This window comes from Lynx rufus, unplaced genomic scaffold, assembly GCF_022079265.1.
Source record: "Lynx rufus isolate CCGP_SWC_20201006 ecotype Redwood Valley unplaced genomic scaffold, mLynRuf1.p SCAF_9, whole genome shotgun sequence".
In the NCBI taxonomy this organism is placed as follows: Eukaryota; Metazoa; Chordata; class Mammalia; order Carnivora; family Felidae; genus Lynx; species Lynx rufus.
This window is the reverse complement of record NW_025814897.1, coordinates 99712422-99730118: the sequence shown is the minus strand read 5'-3', so window position 1 is coordinate 99730118 and position 17697 is coordinate 99712422. Positions and strand designations below refer to the sequence as shown.

The following is a 17697-nucleotide window of genomic DNA, read 5'->3' as shown; positions in this document are numbered from 1 at the left end:
GCTTGCTTGTTTGTTTGTTTAATTAATCTCTACACCCAGCGTGGGGCTCAAACTCACAACCCCGAGATCAAGAGTCCCATGCTGTCCTGACTGAGCCAGCTAGGTGCCCCAATGACTGCATCTTTAAACATGGCAAGATCATATGAATTCCAAGATATATTCCAAAACCAAATATAATTTTATCCTTCCTTGGGGAAATTGTGCAGTAGGTAGTTTGCCTTTTATTTTTTTTTTAAATTTTTTTTTTTCAACGTTTATTTATTTTTGGGACAGAGAGAGACAGAGCACGAACGGGGGAGGGACAGAGAGAGAGGGAGACACAGAATCGGAGACAGGCTCCAGGCTCTGAGCCATCAGCCCAGAGCCCGACGCGGGGCTCGAACTCATGGACCGCGAGATCGTGACCTGGCTGAAGTCGGACGCTTAACCGACTGCGCCACCCAGGCGCCCCGGTAGTTTGCCTTTTAGAGTTCCCTGTACCACTGACTTGCTAAGTGCAGTTTTAAAATTTCATAGGAAGTCATGTTTTGAACATGTTAACATGTCACAAGTAGGTGAATACTGCTTGTTTTCCTCAGAGCTAGCTTGCTCTTCATCCTTCTTTCCTCTGTTGCCTTGTGCACCACCACCCACCATCCTGCCATTGGTGTACCTTTCCCCCCTTGACTCTTTTTCACCTCTCTTTGGAACTGCCTTTATACCTCCCCTTATGGTGATTGAGAAAGGTGGAGATTATCTTAAACAGACTTCTGTGGAGCTCCAAGGAGGTACAGGACAAATGCAGTCCAGCCTTCCTCACAGAGCTTAGGCATTTTGTTTGGTTCCCCACAGAAATGAAAGATGTGAAAAACAAACCTAACGCTTTTAGGTTCCATTCAGCTTTCCTCTCTCCCCAAAGCATTTGTTTTCTGACAGACAAGGCAACAATATGTAGGAAAAACAAAACTGGGAAGGCAAAGCTTTTAAAGAATATACCTTCTTGTGTATTAAGCTTCCCACCGTCTTTCTTCAAGTGACAAGGATCTTTGTGGAGGAAGAGAGTGCTGATCCTTTTTTGGGTGTTTGAGTTTTCCTTTAAGAAGTCTTTGATGACTTAGGAGTAGGGTGATTAATATCTACTAATGTGTTTGTTTCTTTAAATAATTTTTTTTTTCTTTTTTCTTTTTTCTCTTGGCTAGGCAATTAGGGTGTTCCTTAACCCTTTTAGGGCTGCTTTGTTTTCTGGGACCTAGACATGTGTCTCTCACTCTTTTATACATTGGTCCTTCGTAATGATCTCAGGCCTCTCTTTTGCTCTCTGCTTCTGGAGATTCCCCAGCTAGGATGCAGCCTGAGTCTGGTCTAACAGCTTCACACAACAGCAGTGTTTCTCAACTGTTCGTGCACATTTCATATGACATTTTGGGAAACGTGACTCTCTGGTCTTTTCTTTGCCCTTTACCTCTTCTAGAATAAAATGAACAAGTAGGACTTCAACCTGTTCTCTACCGTGCAAGGTAGTAACTGCTATTCCAGAGCCTTCTCAAGACACACTGTCTCAGTAAAAGTTTGTACCTCCTAGATACTGGTCACATTGGGGTTAGAATCCCTTGTGCAGATTATTTTAGCATCTAAATCCTTAGAGTAGTCCCCACCTTAAATGACGATAATGATACAGGATTAAGTGAGGTATTGTGAACTTAGTAAATGTAAGTTCCTTTCCTCTTAATAATTTTTGATGATGTAGGCAGGTCCAAGTAAAATGCTTTTAGAAGTTTTTTTGTTAATCTGGATTTTGCCTTAAAATGATTGGAGGCATCACTACTTCATTAGCAAAATTGGAAACCAATTAGATCATATGAAAAGTCAAATTAAGTACTTAAGCACCTATTTGGACAAGGAACCTCTTTGTCTTTAGGAAGGTAGGTAGAGTGCAGTGTCTCATAGTTCTGGTTTTCACTTTGTCTTTCAGAATTCTTACTTTCCAAAGTAGACTTCATCCTTGATGACTTTTGGCAGTTCTCTGTCTTTACCCAGGGCCAAACAGAAGTATAGCCGGCAGGGGTGGACATGAAAGTTTGTAGGAATTTGGGCAGCTTTCTTTATAGAATCAATCTTTACTTGCAAGATTGTTCGATAATGTTTAAAAATAAATCAAATCGGTTTTGTGGTTCGTCTGTTTGCTTTTAGCTTCAATTAACTTCCCCATCTTCTGATTTTTTTTGGTTTCAGTGGTTCACCACCGCCCTAGGGCCACTGAGATGCATTTATACAGACAGGAACTTAGTTGCCTTTGAAGAGTTTTATGCCTGGTACCTGCCTATTCAGGAAGGTTGCTTTGGGGAAATAGCGTGGTCTCTCCACATTAATAACATGACCCTTAATTGCTAAAAGAATTATATAGCCTTTAGCTCTCTCGTAGTTTCTCATCCAAAAGCAGATGCTAAAAATGAGATTTTTTGTGACCTAAATGTACTGAAATTCAGCCTCATAAGTTCTGGTCCTTGTTTTGCTATTTGTTGTGATATTTAGGGACAAACCTGTATTAAGTCTTTTAGTACTTTCACTTTCCCATCTTTTAAATTGATGGTGTTTTAAAATTAACTTTGAGATGTTAAATGCAATTTATATTTTAAGGTATTGTGTACTTTAACAATGGGAGAGGGAGAAGGAGTTCTTTTATCTTTTTTTTTAATTTTTAAAATTATTTTATTTTTGAGAGAGAGAGAGAGAGAGACAGTATGTGAGCAGGGGAAAAGCAGAGAGAGAGGGAAACACAGAATCTGAAGCAGGCTCCGAGCCGTCAGCACAGAGACTGACACGGGGCTCGAACTCACGAATCGCGAGATCGTGACTTGAGCTGAAGTCGGATGCCCAACTGACTGAGCCACCCAGGTGCCCCCCCTTTTTTTCTTTTTTTTTTAAATCCTCAGCCATGGTGACAAAGGGGGGCATTTCTTTGGAAAGAAACTACATTTCTGGTATTATGAGAAGTGTAGGCATGGTCCACTTATTTTTCTTTCCTTGGTTTTTTAGAGTGAAGACATAGTCCAGAGAGGTGTAAAGCCACAGGTATGGGCTAACTGCTGGATGAGTGTGCTCTATGGTCATCTCTTTAACCTTCTTGCATGAGGCCTGTTGTGCAGATTTGAAAACGTTGCATTCAGAAAGGTGATGGCTTTTTTCCTATATTATGGGGTGTAATTTCCTATTCCTAGGAGGCTAGAAATATTTTCTTTCTCTTTCTCAACTTTCTCCTTAGCTGTTTCCCAAAGCAGGCTTATCTCCCACTTGAACTAGCTGTTGCCTAGTCGCGCGCGCGTGCGTGCGTGCATGCGTGTGTGTGTGTGTGTGTGTGTGTGTGTTTGTACACACAGCAGCTACCCGGCTAACTTTCTTTCCCCATTCCAGTTCAAACTGGAAGACCCTGAGTAAACCAGAATAAGGATGAGGACAGAACTTAGTGGATTCCACACAAATATTACCCACTTGGAATCAGAATTTGTTCAACATACTGATTTTTTAATCACCACTGGAGCTGAAATAAAGTTTAAAGTTACGTAGTATATTGTTACAAACTAAGAATTACACTAAATTCCAGAACCAATTTGGGATCTGAAAATACGACCTGATTTGAAGGGTGGTCACAATTTGACAGGACACTTTTATTAGGTCAGGGTTAGTTTCAGAAACTCCAAGGGAGGCTTTGAGTTTATACTTTTGCCAACAAAACTAAGCACAGAAGAGAATCTTTCTGCTAGTCATTATCTTTGACACTGATTGGGGGAGGAGGCAGTAGAGGAAATGGTAAAGTTTTTAGATTTCAAAAAAGGTGTTCGTTTTCCCCCGTTAGCCTTGTCGTATCCTCTCAGTATACCATAAATGATCTTTTTTTTTTTTTTTTTTTTTTTTACATTTTATTTTTGAGACAGAGAGAGACAGAGCATGAACGGGGGAGGGGCAGAGAGAGAGGGAGACACAGAATCGGAAACAGGCTCCAGGCTCTGAGCCATCAGCCCAGAGCCTGACGCGGGGCTCGAACTCACGGACCGCAAGATCGTGACCTGGCTGAAGTCGGACGCTTAACCGACTGCGCCACCCAGGCGCCCCTCTTTTTTTTTTTTTTAACGTTTATTTATTTTTGAGACAGAGAGAGACAGAGCATGAACGGGGGAGGGGCAGAGAGAGAGGGAGACACAGAATCAGAAACAGGCTCCAGGCTCTGAGCCATCAGCCCAGAGCCCGACGCGGGGCTCGAACTCACGGACCGCGAGATCGTGACCTGAGCTGAAGTCGGACACTTAACCGACTGCGCCACCCAGGCGCCCCAATAAATGATCATTTAATATCAAACCAATTTGCATACAACAATGACTAAACTTGGTGCTTTTTGCCTTACAGTGATTATAGATTTGAAATAGAAAAAAAATGTTTTACAGCATTTAAACTCCCCCATCCCGAGGTCAGAAATTTTTTCATTGTCTAGACTTTTATTGGAAACTCAGAGGTTTGGGGCTTTTGTGCAAAAAGGTGATTTTATTAAAGCACAGGGACTCTTTATTAAAGAGTTGCCTATCAAAAAACATTTTAAAAAATTAACTGCCACATTTTTACAAAAAGCTCCCACAAAGTGAGATGTCAAGTAGATGATTACATAAATTGGTCAGTATAATTAAAAAAAATTTTTTTTTTTAATGTTTATCTGTTTTTGAGAGATAGAGAGCCAGAGCGAGAGCAGGGGAGGGGCAGAGAGAGAGGGAGACACAAAATCTGAAGCAGGCTCCAGGCTCTGAGCTGTCAGCACAGAGCTGGACAAGGGGCTCGAACCCATGAACTGTGAGATCATGACCTGAGCCAAAGTGAAGTCGGCCACTTAACTGACTGAGCCACCCAGGCTCCCCTTTTATGTTAATTAAAAAAAAATATTTTTAAATGTTTATTTTTGGGAGAGAGAGTGCACACAGGGGAGGGGCAGAGCAGTATATTTTTGCCTGTGCAGAGTACTGGATTGGGAGCTCTGGGAGGCTCCCAATTGATCATATTAGAAGTACTCAATTTTTGAAGTGAAATTCAAGCCCATAAAGGTTTTAAGCTAAAAATTCTAAGTGTGGTTGGTTATTTTCAAGTGGTATCAGTTGCTTACTTCTTTTCTACAACCTTTCTATCCTCTAACTACCAGAAGCTTTGGGGGGAAATATCCAGTCCACTTAACTGTCTGAGGTTATGACTTTTTCGTAGATTATTACACTTTTCTCATATACACTGATGGTGATTTTTAATGACATAGGTTCTCTTTTATAATTTGGCAGTAAGCTCTAATTTCCTCTGTGCTCATATAACCAGACTTCACATTTTTGCCCTTCAAAACACATTTAGATTATTGAGCTAGAAGTATAAAATCCCTTCACTTGTCATTGAACTCCTCCCTGGTTATGTCAGTCAAGATAGACAGCCTGACGTTCGCATGTGCCACCTGGGCCGTTTTGCTCAACTATGCTTTTCTTTTGCTCTTTCACTCTTTTGACGAAACAACTGCTGTGATTTCTGGCACTTCTAGTCCAGTTTTTAAACTGTTTATTCCACTCCGATGTTCTAAATGCAGGCTGTGCTGTTTTTTAAAGGGTTTCCCTTATCTACTGATCAGTTTTAATGATTTTGGTTCTTAATGTTATGGCAGGTTGATTGCCCCTACCCTAACATCATTGGGCTTTGAATTGTTGCCCTTAGAAAAGAAGTAGGAGAATATTCAAAGCAAAGAAAACTAAGACCACAAGGGAAAGAAGAGGAAACCTTGAGTGTATAAACTCACAATGAGAGGACACACGGTAAAAAGGGACTGAGGGAAAGTTACCTCTTGTAGCAGACCATTGGTTATAACCCTTCCTGCCATCTCTTTATTTCTAATGCATCCTTTGTGGGAAAAGCTTGAAATGTGTTTCTGAATCAGAAATTTAAAAACAACTTACAGGCAGTTTTCTGTGAATAACTGCTAATTCTTTTTAATTTCCCCTTAACATCTGCATTTTTGTATTTGAATAATTGTTTTTATCATCATTTAACTTTGTAATCCTTTTCTGAAATTGTGACTTATGATTAATTTCTGTGCTTTCTTTTCCCACAAGCATGTTGAATTTTATTATACTGAGATGACTCTTGTGACCTGCCTAAAGAGAAGTGCCCTCCTTCATGTAATAATATTTCCATCTTTTAAGTTCTTAAAGCAGTCTTGCCTTATACGTCATAAAATGGATTTTAAAACGTTACTCTAAACTGGTGATTTTCAAGCTTTGGCTTGACAAAAATTACTTAAGGAGGGCACATCTTTACAGTATGCTGAGCAGTGCCTGGCTGCTCAGTAAACTCTTCCACATTAAATGCTCTCTTGTTATGCATGTGATTCTGATTAAAATAGAAATTGAATTAGATAATATTTTTAGTGAATAATAAAAGCATAACAGTAACCAGCGAGATTATCTTAAAATTTGTTGATTTCCTCTTTAAAAGAATCCTTGAACTAAAAAGAACCCAATTTTGGTTGTTGACTGACCTCACAAAGTTACTTGTTGGTCCTGATAGCTTTCTGTAGGAAGAAGCATGTGATCAGCTCCAGTGTGCATAGGAGAAACTAGGACAAACCTAACCAGTAACTTAACCAGTCCCAGCTAGGGTTACTGTCTCCTGCCTGTCCGGCAGTCAGCGCCTGGCAACCCGTGTGCCATGTGCCAGTTGCAGTCTCCTCTCACTGCAGTCTGGGTTGGCTTCCTCCTTTAGCAGGATGGAAGACAGCTCCTGCCGCTTGTGTCTCTACAGGAGCCAGGGTCTCTGACAAAATACAAAAGCAGTTAGCTGCTATTCTAGTTCTAACTTTTGGATGGTTATGTTTGCATGTTCGAACAGAAGACACAGTTCCTTGGTTGGATGCAGATAGGGGTCAGGCACTGTTAGCCAGTCTAGAACATTTAGGCCCATACAGTGACATGTTGCCTTTCATTATTTTTGTTTTTAAGTAACGCTATACGTTTAGGAGTTCATTTGTTTACCTCTTTACAGGCTGAACATAACTTCCTTTTTTCAAAATTCCCTGTGTTGTGAACTGAGCTTGAGTGAAGTGAAATCTTTGAGGTAAGGCAATGCTAATGATAAAAATGGGAAAGAAGGCCTGTGCAGCTTGGGAGCCTTCAGAGACATAGTTTTAGAGTCACTGCCTAAATATTGAAATGCCACCACTTGTTGTCTGGAGGATGGGAAGCTAAATTGAGAACGGGAGCACCACATCTGCCTCGACTGCTAAGTATATCCATTTCCACTGCTCACCCATAATAGAATTTTTATGTGTGCATTTATTAATCTTGGTTTTAACATCAGTTTAAAGGAGGACGGAGAATGAAGAGACTAAGATTGCATTCCTCCGTCCTTCCCTTACATTTGAGTGTGTGTTCCTGGTGGGTCCCTGTTCTTTTTCATCATCACTCTGATGGTTTTTGGTTTTTTGTTTCTCTGGAAAGGTCAAACAGCAGAAAAGACATGATTTCCTAGTACTCTATCAAAAGGCAGAATATTACTATCCCATTTTCATTTTTACTTTTTAAATTTTCTGGCAAAATAAGATTCAGGGTAAAGAAATTTTCCCTGTGCCACCTAATGAGTATCACTGAAGCAGGAATTTTTAAAAAGTCCTTCATTCTGATGAGGAACCATTAGGTAACCACTCTGCTCTCCGCACCATTAAGAAATCAAGGTTGGTCCAGTGCAAGTGGTAGTATGTGAACAGTTTAAGTTTTTGGTGACCAGTTCTTTAGCCATCTTGCCTCTGGCCTGCTTCCGATGGTCTGAACCACTACTTATGTGACTATTCTGAGGTTAGTGTGGACCCAGCACTGTGCTCATTGCTGCCTTTGGCACATGGAAAACTAAGTTTAAACCAAGGCCAACAGCCTAGTTTTTCCTTCCAAAAACATTTTCAGACCACATGAGGTGAGCTTTTTTTTCTTTCTTCCTTCCTTTCCTTTCTTTTCTTTTCTTTTCTTTTCTTTTCTTTTCTTTTCTTTTCTTTTCTTTTCTTTTCTTTTCTTTTTTCTTTTTTCTTTTTTCTTTTCTTTTTTTGCTTCAGGTAGTTTCAGACCTTGGGGCCCCTCAAAACCTGATTTGCAGAAAGGAGTTTGAAGATGTGAAACAAGTTAGTGTTACTTCTGCTCTGTTAGCCACTGCTATCTTCATGGATCTGACACTCTATTTATCTGACAGTGCACTTAGTACTGCTTCGCCAGGGAAAATCACACAAACCCAGCCTGGCGCATCAGCACTTTCATTGTGTGCCGGGCTGAGCCTCCCTTCACATGCTCACATCCCCCTTTTAATCCAGTACTCCCTTTCCCCTCCCCAGTCCTGCCTGTTTCTGTGGCACTTATTGCTGGTTTCCCTGAGCTCCTGTTTCCACTTTGTGTTTTTTGTGGGGCCCAGGAAGCTAAAGCTGTGTGTATTTGTGGATCAGACAAGTGCAGCAAGTTAATATCATTGGCTTCTGAAGGGGAGAGTGAGGTGATGGCTGCGTTTAAGTTGGATTTCCTTCCAGAAATGATGGTGGATCATTGCTCTTTGAATTCCAGTCCTGTGTAAGTATTTTTGTTGTCTAATTTTTGTCATAAGCAGAGGAACTGGGCTGTTTTCTTTGTTATTTGGTAAAACTGGTCCCTTTCCCTAAAAGAGGGAAGAAAAAAATTGGGTGAGGAAGCCAAAGTCCACAGTATTATTATTTTCTATTGTACTCTGATTCTGTCTCCTTACTACTGATTTCCTTGGGGCTGTAGCTAAGTTCTGTACAAAAGGGTACATTTGATATATGAGCAGCAACATCAACTCAAGTGTGCTGGCTCCAGTCCCTTCAAGCAAGCTGTAGTGTTTCCCCATGTGATAGATTCCAACGCATTTTTTTTTTTTTAAACCTTAGCTTTACTGCTTTGTGTTGGGTATGCAATTTCAAACAATCTTTTGGGATGTTATTTATTTACATCAAATTCTTAGACTCATGTCACAGTGGAGACAGGTTACTAGAGTGTATTTAGTAATGTATGCAGAATGCTGTATTGGCATCTAAACTGTATCCCTGGGCCCTGATTTTTTCCTAGTCAAACTGAAAATGCAACACAACACGTGATTTCAGGGATGTCAGATGTGTGCTCTTCCCCTCCCCTCCTCAGCAAAACTGTATCAATTTTGATTGGCAATTTGCCCAAATTTTCAACATGGGAACAAGAAATCTAATCAGTTTAAAATACTGTTTAGTAAGTGACATTATCATTATACACAGCTAAAATGCTAACCTGGTTCTGAGTTGTAGCTTCAGGGAACCTGAATTCTGAACTTCGTGAAGAACACATTTCTAACTCTTGTTTTCAGTTAATTAAACTGGGTTTCAAAGTATCTTGAAACCTCAAGCAGATGAGCCTTAGGTTATTCAAAGCCAAGAATATTAAATGGTAGAATATTCCCTAGATAACAGGCAGTAGTCTAAGTCCTTCAGTATAGCTCTCCGTTGGAAATCCATCTACCTTGGGATTATCTGTAGCAGGTGTGGATGATAGCAGATTTTGAACAGTTCTCTGTGAAATAGTTTGGGGGACCTCAAAGTTAGCTGGCTCACTCATTTGATACGGATGTTATGCCTTCTCTGTAGTGTCCAAAATAATGGTAATTTAGGTTTGTCTTTTTATGCAAGCTCTTTACTGCTAAAATTTTGTTATAGCTGTAGATAACGGGTGAAATCAATGCCATCATAAAGACTTAATATATATTATCAAAATACTCCCACATACCAGATATATGTCCCTAGAGCTAGGACTTTGTGGCTCAAATTATCTTTCATTGTAACAGTTTCTCTCTGTTTTGCCACTGCCTTTGTTCAGTCCTTAGATACAGTATTTTTCCTAAGCCTGCTCTCATATTTCAAGAGGTTAAACTAATTCAGTATCCCATGAAGTCTGGATCACGGAACACTGCATGAAAGTCACCTGGAACATGAAAATGCTGATTCCTGGACCCATGCCCAGATATTCTGATGTTAGAAAAAGGCCCCAGAATCTGTATTTTAGCAATGCCCCATGTGGTTTTCATGCACACTGAAGTTTGAGAGCTAATGGACTGAATACAGGTCATTCTGTCAGAGGTGATCAGGGAGCATGCGGTTGGAGCATGTTTTCCCAAGTATGTTTGCCTTTGTTTTAGTCTTCCATCTTCTCAAAAGCTTTGGGAGGTTAATTGGGCACAGGCTGTTGCCTCTGTTTACAGATGAGAAACAGTTGAGAGGCTGTAACTGACTTGCCTGAGGACAATTGGTGTCGGCTTTGGACCTCAAATCAAGTTTAATGATAATCTTTTTATTTTTGCCCCCTAGACCAGGCTGCCTCAGGTGTCATTGAGCAGGTACCCATCGACTTCTTTCATTATTGCAAGTGTTTGGGCCCATTCTCATGGGCACCATATATCAAAACACAGATTTGGGAAGAAGAAAGTTCGTGAGAATGGTGTGTTTGCCACATTTTTGTTGGGTTCTCAGCCCTTCTTTTAATTCGTACTCTTTAGCAGGAGACTTGACATCAGTAGTTTTCTCTCTCAAGTGATTTTGCCCAGTAATGTGATCTAGCAATGTATCTATTTCAAAATTTCCTGCAAAAGAGAAGAATGGCTGGAGGAGCTGTGGAAGGGCTGGGGACCTGAACTGTAGTTCCTATTCTTACTTTTAACAGTGTCCTTGATTCTGCTGTGACTACTCTTCAGCTTCCCTGGTTTCTCTTACTTTGCTTGTACCCTAGGAAATGGGTGTTCTCTAGGAGTTGTAGCTCAGTCCCTTTTAGCTTTCCCTTGGCTTAAGGGGGTACCGATTGCTTTTCTGATTCTCACATCTCTGTATTTTCCCCCAAATGTCCCCTGAACTTCCCCGTGCAAAAACACTTTCCCAGAATGACTGTACTAGAACCTAAGAGGGATCAGTAACTTCTTTTCTTCATCTTTTTCATTGGGTTATCTCCAATTTCTAGTGGGTTCTGCCCCCAAATTTTTCAGCATTGCCTGAGACTGGGCCCTAATCTTAGGAGCTAGTTTGTGCAAAAATCTCTTTATTTCCCCACTTTTATTTCATCCTCTGTATTGTCAGTTGTCTTTAAAAGACCGGTCCAATCACTTCCTTGTTTAAAAATCTTGTAATAGCGGGGCCTGGGTGGCTCAGTTGGTTAAGCATCCGACTTCAGCTCGGGTCATGATCTTACAGTTTGTGAGTTGGGGCTCCATGTTGTGCTCCGTGCTGACAGCTCAGAGCCTGGAGCCTGCTTCAGATTCTGTGTCTCCCTCTCTCTCTGCCCCTCCCCTGCTCTCACTCTGTCTCTCTCCTTCAAAAATAAATAAACCTTAAAAAAAGAATCTTGGAATAAAGTCCAAGCCTGTTAGTATCACAAGAAAAGCTCTTCAGGGCATCTTTCCAATGTATCTGTTTATTCTCAGTGATTTTCTAATGTTTTCTCTCTTTTTTCCTAATCTTTTAAAATGTGTACTCTCCCCTAAGTTTCTCAAGTCCTTTTTTTACCTAATGTTATCTTACCTTCTTCTCTTTTTTCTGAGTTCTTACCATTTTCACATCACTCCATTCTATACAGCACTGTTTCCAGCCCCTTTGTCCATTCAGCTTAAGTCCCTGCCCTCCTCCTCCAAATACAATAAAACCATCATACCCATTTTTTTTCCCCACAGAACTTTTAAGCATCCGTGAAAATATTTGTAGGTCCTTATAGTTGTGTTCTTCCACTTGTTTGGTGCCATCACCTTCAGGACAGGTACTGCTCAGTCCCCTTCTATAGCCCCTCAAGTGTGTAGTATCTGGCACATAGTAGGAGGTTAGGAAATACAGTTGAATGAATGATAAGCCCTGTGAGGTTTGTTTGTTTTTAATAATTAAAGATAATTACTGAAATAAGGTCTCTAGGTGTTATCTCCATTTCTCAGGGAAGAAGGCTGAAAACCTTCACAAGCATTGTTAGCCTGTTTAGTTGTTGAAAGGTAACTTAACCTTTATTAAGAGCTTTTTCTAATACCTAACATCCCAACTAACAGGAAGATCTCCCTTTATCCAAAAGGAAATTCCTTCCTTCCAGAATATGTACAATTTTGTCTCACTAGAGAACAGTTGGTAAGTAACTCAGGCCAGTGTTTCTGGGTCCTTTTTATTCTGATGTTCTTCTGTGCCGGTTTTCCACAGCACAGTATCTGAGCCAGAGGGACCTGGTAGGGGTGGGTGGTAGCTGAAGATTGGGAAGCAACAAATATTTATGCCTCTTGGGGATTGGTAAGTATCCAAAATTTTTCTGTTTGTATAATGAACAAATGGAGGTCAACAGGTAATGAGAAAGGTTGAGTGGAAAAAAATGAGTAATGAAAGGTTTTGGGAATTATTTTTTAATTTATTGAGGTATAGTTGACATACAGTATTATATTAGTTTCAGGTATGCAGCACAGTGATTTGACATTTGTGTACGTTGTGAAATGATCATGACAGTAAGTCTATTGTCACCTGCAAAGTTAATAGTTTTATTTATTATATTCCCATGCTGTACATTACATCCCCATGACTTAATTAACTGGAGATTTGTATTTATTAATCTCCTTTACTCATTTTGTTCCCACCCAAGGAATTGATTTTTGAGCAGATGTAAAGGTAGTATTTGCTAGCCTGTTTGGCTGCAAAGAACAGATACCCACTGGAGCTAGCATATGTGAAAGGGTTTTTTTGTAAGGGCACACATGGGCTGGACTGTAATGTAATTAGGGACTTTCTGGAAGACTTAGAAAATCCTTTCTTTCTGACCCAGGACACACATTCTCTTGTCCTCACTGCACGTGCTGCTGCTTGATTGCAGCATGGCTTTGCCTTGCCATTCTCCCTTCCATCCCGTTTTCTTGCTCCGTCTCTCTTTGTCTCTCAGATTAAGATATAATTCACATAACATAAAATTTACCCTTTTAAATGCATAATTCAGTGATTTTTACTGTGTCCACAAAGTTGCACAACTGCCTCCGCTGTCTAATTCCAGAACACTTTGATCACCCCAAGAAGAAATCTGGTACCCATTAGCAGTCATCCTCCTGCACCCCCAGTTCCCATTCCTAGGCAACTGCTAACCCGCTTTCTATCTTTATAGATTGGTCTACCCTGGAAATTTCATATAAATGGAATCACACAATGTGTAGCCTTTTGTGATTGGCTTCTTTCACTTGGCATCATGTTTTCAGGCTTCATCGATGTCGATGTTGTAGCATGACCTCGCTTATCTCTTGCCACTGCCCTTTTACCTTGTCACCTTAGGCTGTCTCTGCTTGCAGCTTCCCGAATTCTGACTTCATCACTGCCTGTTTCTGTTAACCAGTTCCAGGTTCTGTAGAGCAGTGTTCTGTGCCATAGAGCTTTCTGTGATGATAAAAATGTTCTCTGCCTCTCCTTATCCTATGCAGTAACCACATGTGGCCAGTGGCTATTGTCTTGTTCGGTAAAGCCAAGCCGTAAGGAGCTTGATTGGCCAGGCCTTTCTGTTGTAAGCATAGGTCTTAGATTTCTGGCTACCCGGTAGATCAGTTTGTTGGGTTAAGGTTCACCCCACTGGTATAGTTAGGTGGAGCCAGGGGATGGGGAAAAAGTGGGACAAGACATTAACTCTGCCCCCCTGAGCTGGGCCTGGGGCCAGGAAGTTTTGAGAGGGAGATAAGAGAAAGAAGAGAGGGTTTAAGAATTCTGAACAAATGTGTGCTTTGAAAATGAAGCTCTTAGTTTTGTCTCTCCTGTTTCTCTTCCAAAATGGTTCTCTTTTTTACTTTCCTATAGCATGTTCCATCAAGAATCCAGGTAGACAAGGCAGCCTCTGGTCCTGATTTTTCACATTTTCTCATTTTTAATGATTTGCTTGCTAGTTGCTGCTAGAAGCAGAAATGTAAAAAAAGGTGGTTGGTGCCATGCCTCTCCCCTAAAACACTTGCTGCCTCCTTATCTCTCTTCTTCCTTCCTTGCTTCCCTCATTCCCTGCTTTTCCTCTCTCCCACCCTGCTCCCAGGTCAGTAATTTCACAGAGGATAAGAATATCCATAGACTTGCTTCTTAAGAATGACAGGGATAGTATAGGTACTTCTCCAGGGGGCTGCTGAATTCATTGGTTCTTGAGTAGGCATAATATCAGTAATTCATGATCACTGACTCTGAGGAGCTCTCCATCAATGGGGAGGTAAGGCACACATTTGAGAGTGTTTTTAGTGATATGTAGAGTAAATGCCACACCTTGATGACGTGGGGTCCTTGGCATATCACACTGAGAGTCTTGTTCCCAGGTGACTTTTTTGTGCAGTGGTTACTTCTAAGGACAACATGCATGCTGGAAATATGTGAGGAAGTTGAGGATGGAAGAACATTGTTGTTCATTTCCTCTGACACAATAAAAGTTTATAATGATGTTTTCCTTATTCACCAATATATACCACATTTCACATAGTGTCTGGCCTGTATAACTGTATAAGTGCCCAGGATTTATTAGAGGAAAGAATAAGTCAGTGCAACATTCCGGTTACATGATGTCCACAGCATCTTCAACATGGCCTGGTAATTTGCTGTGCTCTAGAAGTGCTTCTCAGACTGGTGAAGAACCATGTCCTAAGCCTGTCACGACCTGACTTCTAAAATACAATAAAAACAGTCAAGTAGGAAGACAAGATAATAAGGTATAAGCTTGCATTTTGTATCTTTTAATTATTATTAGATTGAATATATATAAAGTTACCTAGTTCAGTTTCTATAAAAGTTTCTAAAGGGTGGGGCACCTGGGTGGCTCAGTGGGTTAAGTGGCCGACTCTTGACTTCAGCTCAGGTCATGATCTCACAGTCCATGAGTTCGAGCCCTGCATCGGGCTCTGCACTGACAGTAAGGGACCTGCTTGGGATTCTTTCTTTCCTCTCTGCCCCTTCCCTGCTTGCTGTCTCTCTCCAAATGGGGGTCTGGGGGAGGGAGTTTCTAAAGGGTTAAATTTGAAGATTTCTCCTGGTCCTTGGCACTTTGAATAGCACTGGTCCAGAAGATTCTTCTGGCTAATGAATTGGTATATACAGAGGGAAAGGGTGGTTCATGGAGTAGGTGGATGTGAAGAAATGGAGAAGGATTTGGAGAGTAAAGAGAGAAAGGGAGGGTATTCATCTAGAATGCTGAGTCTCCACTGAACTTTTAAATAAACCGTAATTCATATATGTTGATTATTGATTATTCTTTTGCACTAAACAGTGATGTAGAAAATTTAGAAATGGCACACAAATACAGAAGGAACGGACAGAGTGTTTGCCTCCAATATAATTACAAATCAGTAAACCCCTGCCTCTTTTCAAAAGTAGTGTCAACATTCTTATCAAAACATATTCTGAGCACCATTTGGGGGTTCTGTGTTAACCCTTTAACCCTCCCTAGGATGGAAATATTAAAGACCAGCAACATTTTAATAAAATGATATTAAAACTGGTAATTAAACTTGTTAGAGGCAGGTTGTTGGGAGCGACAGCCATTGTTTCGTTAGTCATAGAGTTTTGGGTTTTTTTGGGTTTTTTTTTAATCATAGCGTGGTTTGTTAGAACATTGGGATTACCTTCTAAAAGCAACTACGTTTCATCTATATAAATATATATATAAATGTTTATTTTTGAGAGAGAGTGTGAGCTAGGGGGAGAGGAAGATACAGAATCTAAAGCCGGCTCCAGGCTCTGAGCTGTTGGCACAGAGCCAGACATGGGGCTCGAACCCATGAACTGCAAGATCATGACCTGAGCCAAAGTCAGACGCTTAACCGACTGAGCCCCATTATATTTTTACAACAACCCGAATTTAGTAATTCAAAACTAAAGGAAAACCAATAAAATAATGCATTTCAAAACACTTGGGGTAGATTGATCTGGTGACAAATAATCACAGGAGATAACAGCTGCTCTTTGTGAGCCCTCTTTGTGCACAGTGTTCATTTTTATCAGGATTAGTTGCTTAAATTAAAGGGGGAAGAGAACAAGAAATTCCTCCCATCCCACACATCTGAGGACTTACTTTGAACCAGGTGCTATGCCAGGTGTGACTGTAAGAATGAATAGCAAACAAAACAGTTTCTGCCTTCAAGGAACTCTCAGTCTAATTGGGAGAGCTAGATATAGGCATATTATGCTAAAAGGTGGTAAATACTATAATGAAGGGGGAAATTTAGTACTGTTTGAGTCCTGACGAAACAGACTAAATTTACCTGAAAGAACATGGGGAAACCTTTCCAGACATAGTAACAAGAGTTGGTCTATATGCCATTTGCCTTACAGCTTTTGATATTTAGTACTAGATTCAGCCAAGGCAATATGTAAATAGTTCCTGTGGGTGTTCAGTTAAAAGTAGGAATTAAAATACAGAGGTTAATGGGGCGCCTGGGTGGCGCAGTCGGTTAAGCGTCCGACTTCAGCCAGGTCACGATCTCGCAGTCTGTGAGTTCGAGCCCCACGTCGGGCTCTGGGCTGATGGCTCAGAGCCTGGAGCCTGTTTCCGATTCTGTGTCTCCCTCTCTCTCTGCCCCTCCCCTGTTCATGCTCTGTCTCTCTCTGTCCCCAAAATAAATAAACGTTGAAAAAAATTTTTTTTAAAATACAGAGGTTAAACCACCTTCATAGATCCAGCATTCTCAAGTATCTTCAAATATTGTTCAGAAGATAGCACTGGTAGAAAAACTGTTGTTTTTCCTTTAAAGGAAACTAGCGTTTTATTTAGGGTTGATATTAGGACGTGGCAAATTTGTTGTTGTTTTTTTTTAAACATTTATTTATTATTGAGAGACAGAGACAGAGCATGAGTAAGGGAGGGGCCAAGAGACAGGGGGACACAGAATCGGAAGCAGGCTCCAGGCTCTGAGCTGTCAGCACAGAGCCAGTCGCGGGGCTCGGACTCACAAACTGAGAGATCATGACCTGAGCTGAAGTCGGATGCTTAACCGATGGAACCACCCAGGCGCCCCGAGGACGTGGCAAATTTGAATATGATGAAGTGATTTCTGGATTAAGCATGCACTAACAGAAAAGTTAGCCATGCTGGCTGTTTGGAACTTAAGGTGTTAATGGTTGTGATAAATGCTAAGATACGATCTTGAGCTACAGTGGTAGGAGAAGGACTTTGATTCATTCTGAGTGGAAACATTTGTAGTCCAGGAATCCCTCTAGGTTCTTGGCAGTGGGAGGGTTAAAATGAAGGTATTAAAGCAGGAGTGTTACAAGTTTGATGTGATAGGATTGCGAGAGTTTGTGGATGTTGTAATGGTTTACTTGGTAAGGGAATTAACTGGTACAGTCTTAGAGAACTAGTAGTAAGTTGGATAACTCAGAAACAAAAAACCCTAGGATGGTGTTGTCATTGTCTATATAACAATCATTTGTGAAAGTTTAAAAGGCGAAGCTTTGTTTTGGTCTTGGAAGCATGACTTAAGAGCACTGGGTCGAGGACTGAGACAGCAACATTCAAAGGCTGACATTCTTTCTGTTCTGTTCTTAGCTTAGGCCTTGGAAATCAAATGCTTTGTTCTAACATCTGCTGAAAAAAGACTTGTCACCTGTCATTGTATACGAGGGGAGTCCTGCATCTTACCCACTAATCAACAGTCCATTGTGATTTTTATGCACATTTTTAAGAGTTT

The 17697-nt window shown here is 40.8% G+C and overlaps 1 protein-coding gene across 7 annotated transcripts in view; it reads left to right on the top strand.

Moving 5' to 3' along the window:
* The window catches only part of CELF1 (CUGBP Elav-like family member 1), a 70127-nt gene that overhangs the window by 35172 nt on the left and 17258 nt on the right, over nucleotides 1-17697 (top strand). The window contains exons 1-3 of one of the 7 annotated variants that reach the window (XM_047072471.1): nucleotides 4923-5804; nucleotides 7030-7101; nucleotides 8440-8591. The exons of 3 other annotated variants lie outside the window; for them this stretch is intronic. In XM_047072471.1, the coding sequence (XP_046928427.1) occupies nucleotides 8521-8591 (71 nt within the window). In that variant the 5' untranslated portion in view covers nucleotides 4923-5804; nucleotides 7030-7101; nucleotides 8440-8520. Of the gene's footprint in view, nucleotides 1-3015; nucleotides 3052-4922; nucleotides 5805-6789; nucleotides 7102-8439; nucleotides 8592-17697 lie in introns of those variants that run through there. 3 more of the 7 variants (XM_047072474.1, XM_047072472.1, XM_047072478.1) reach the window with 3 other exon arrangements.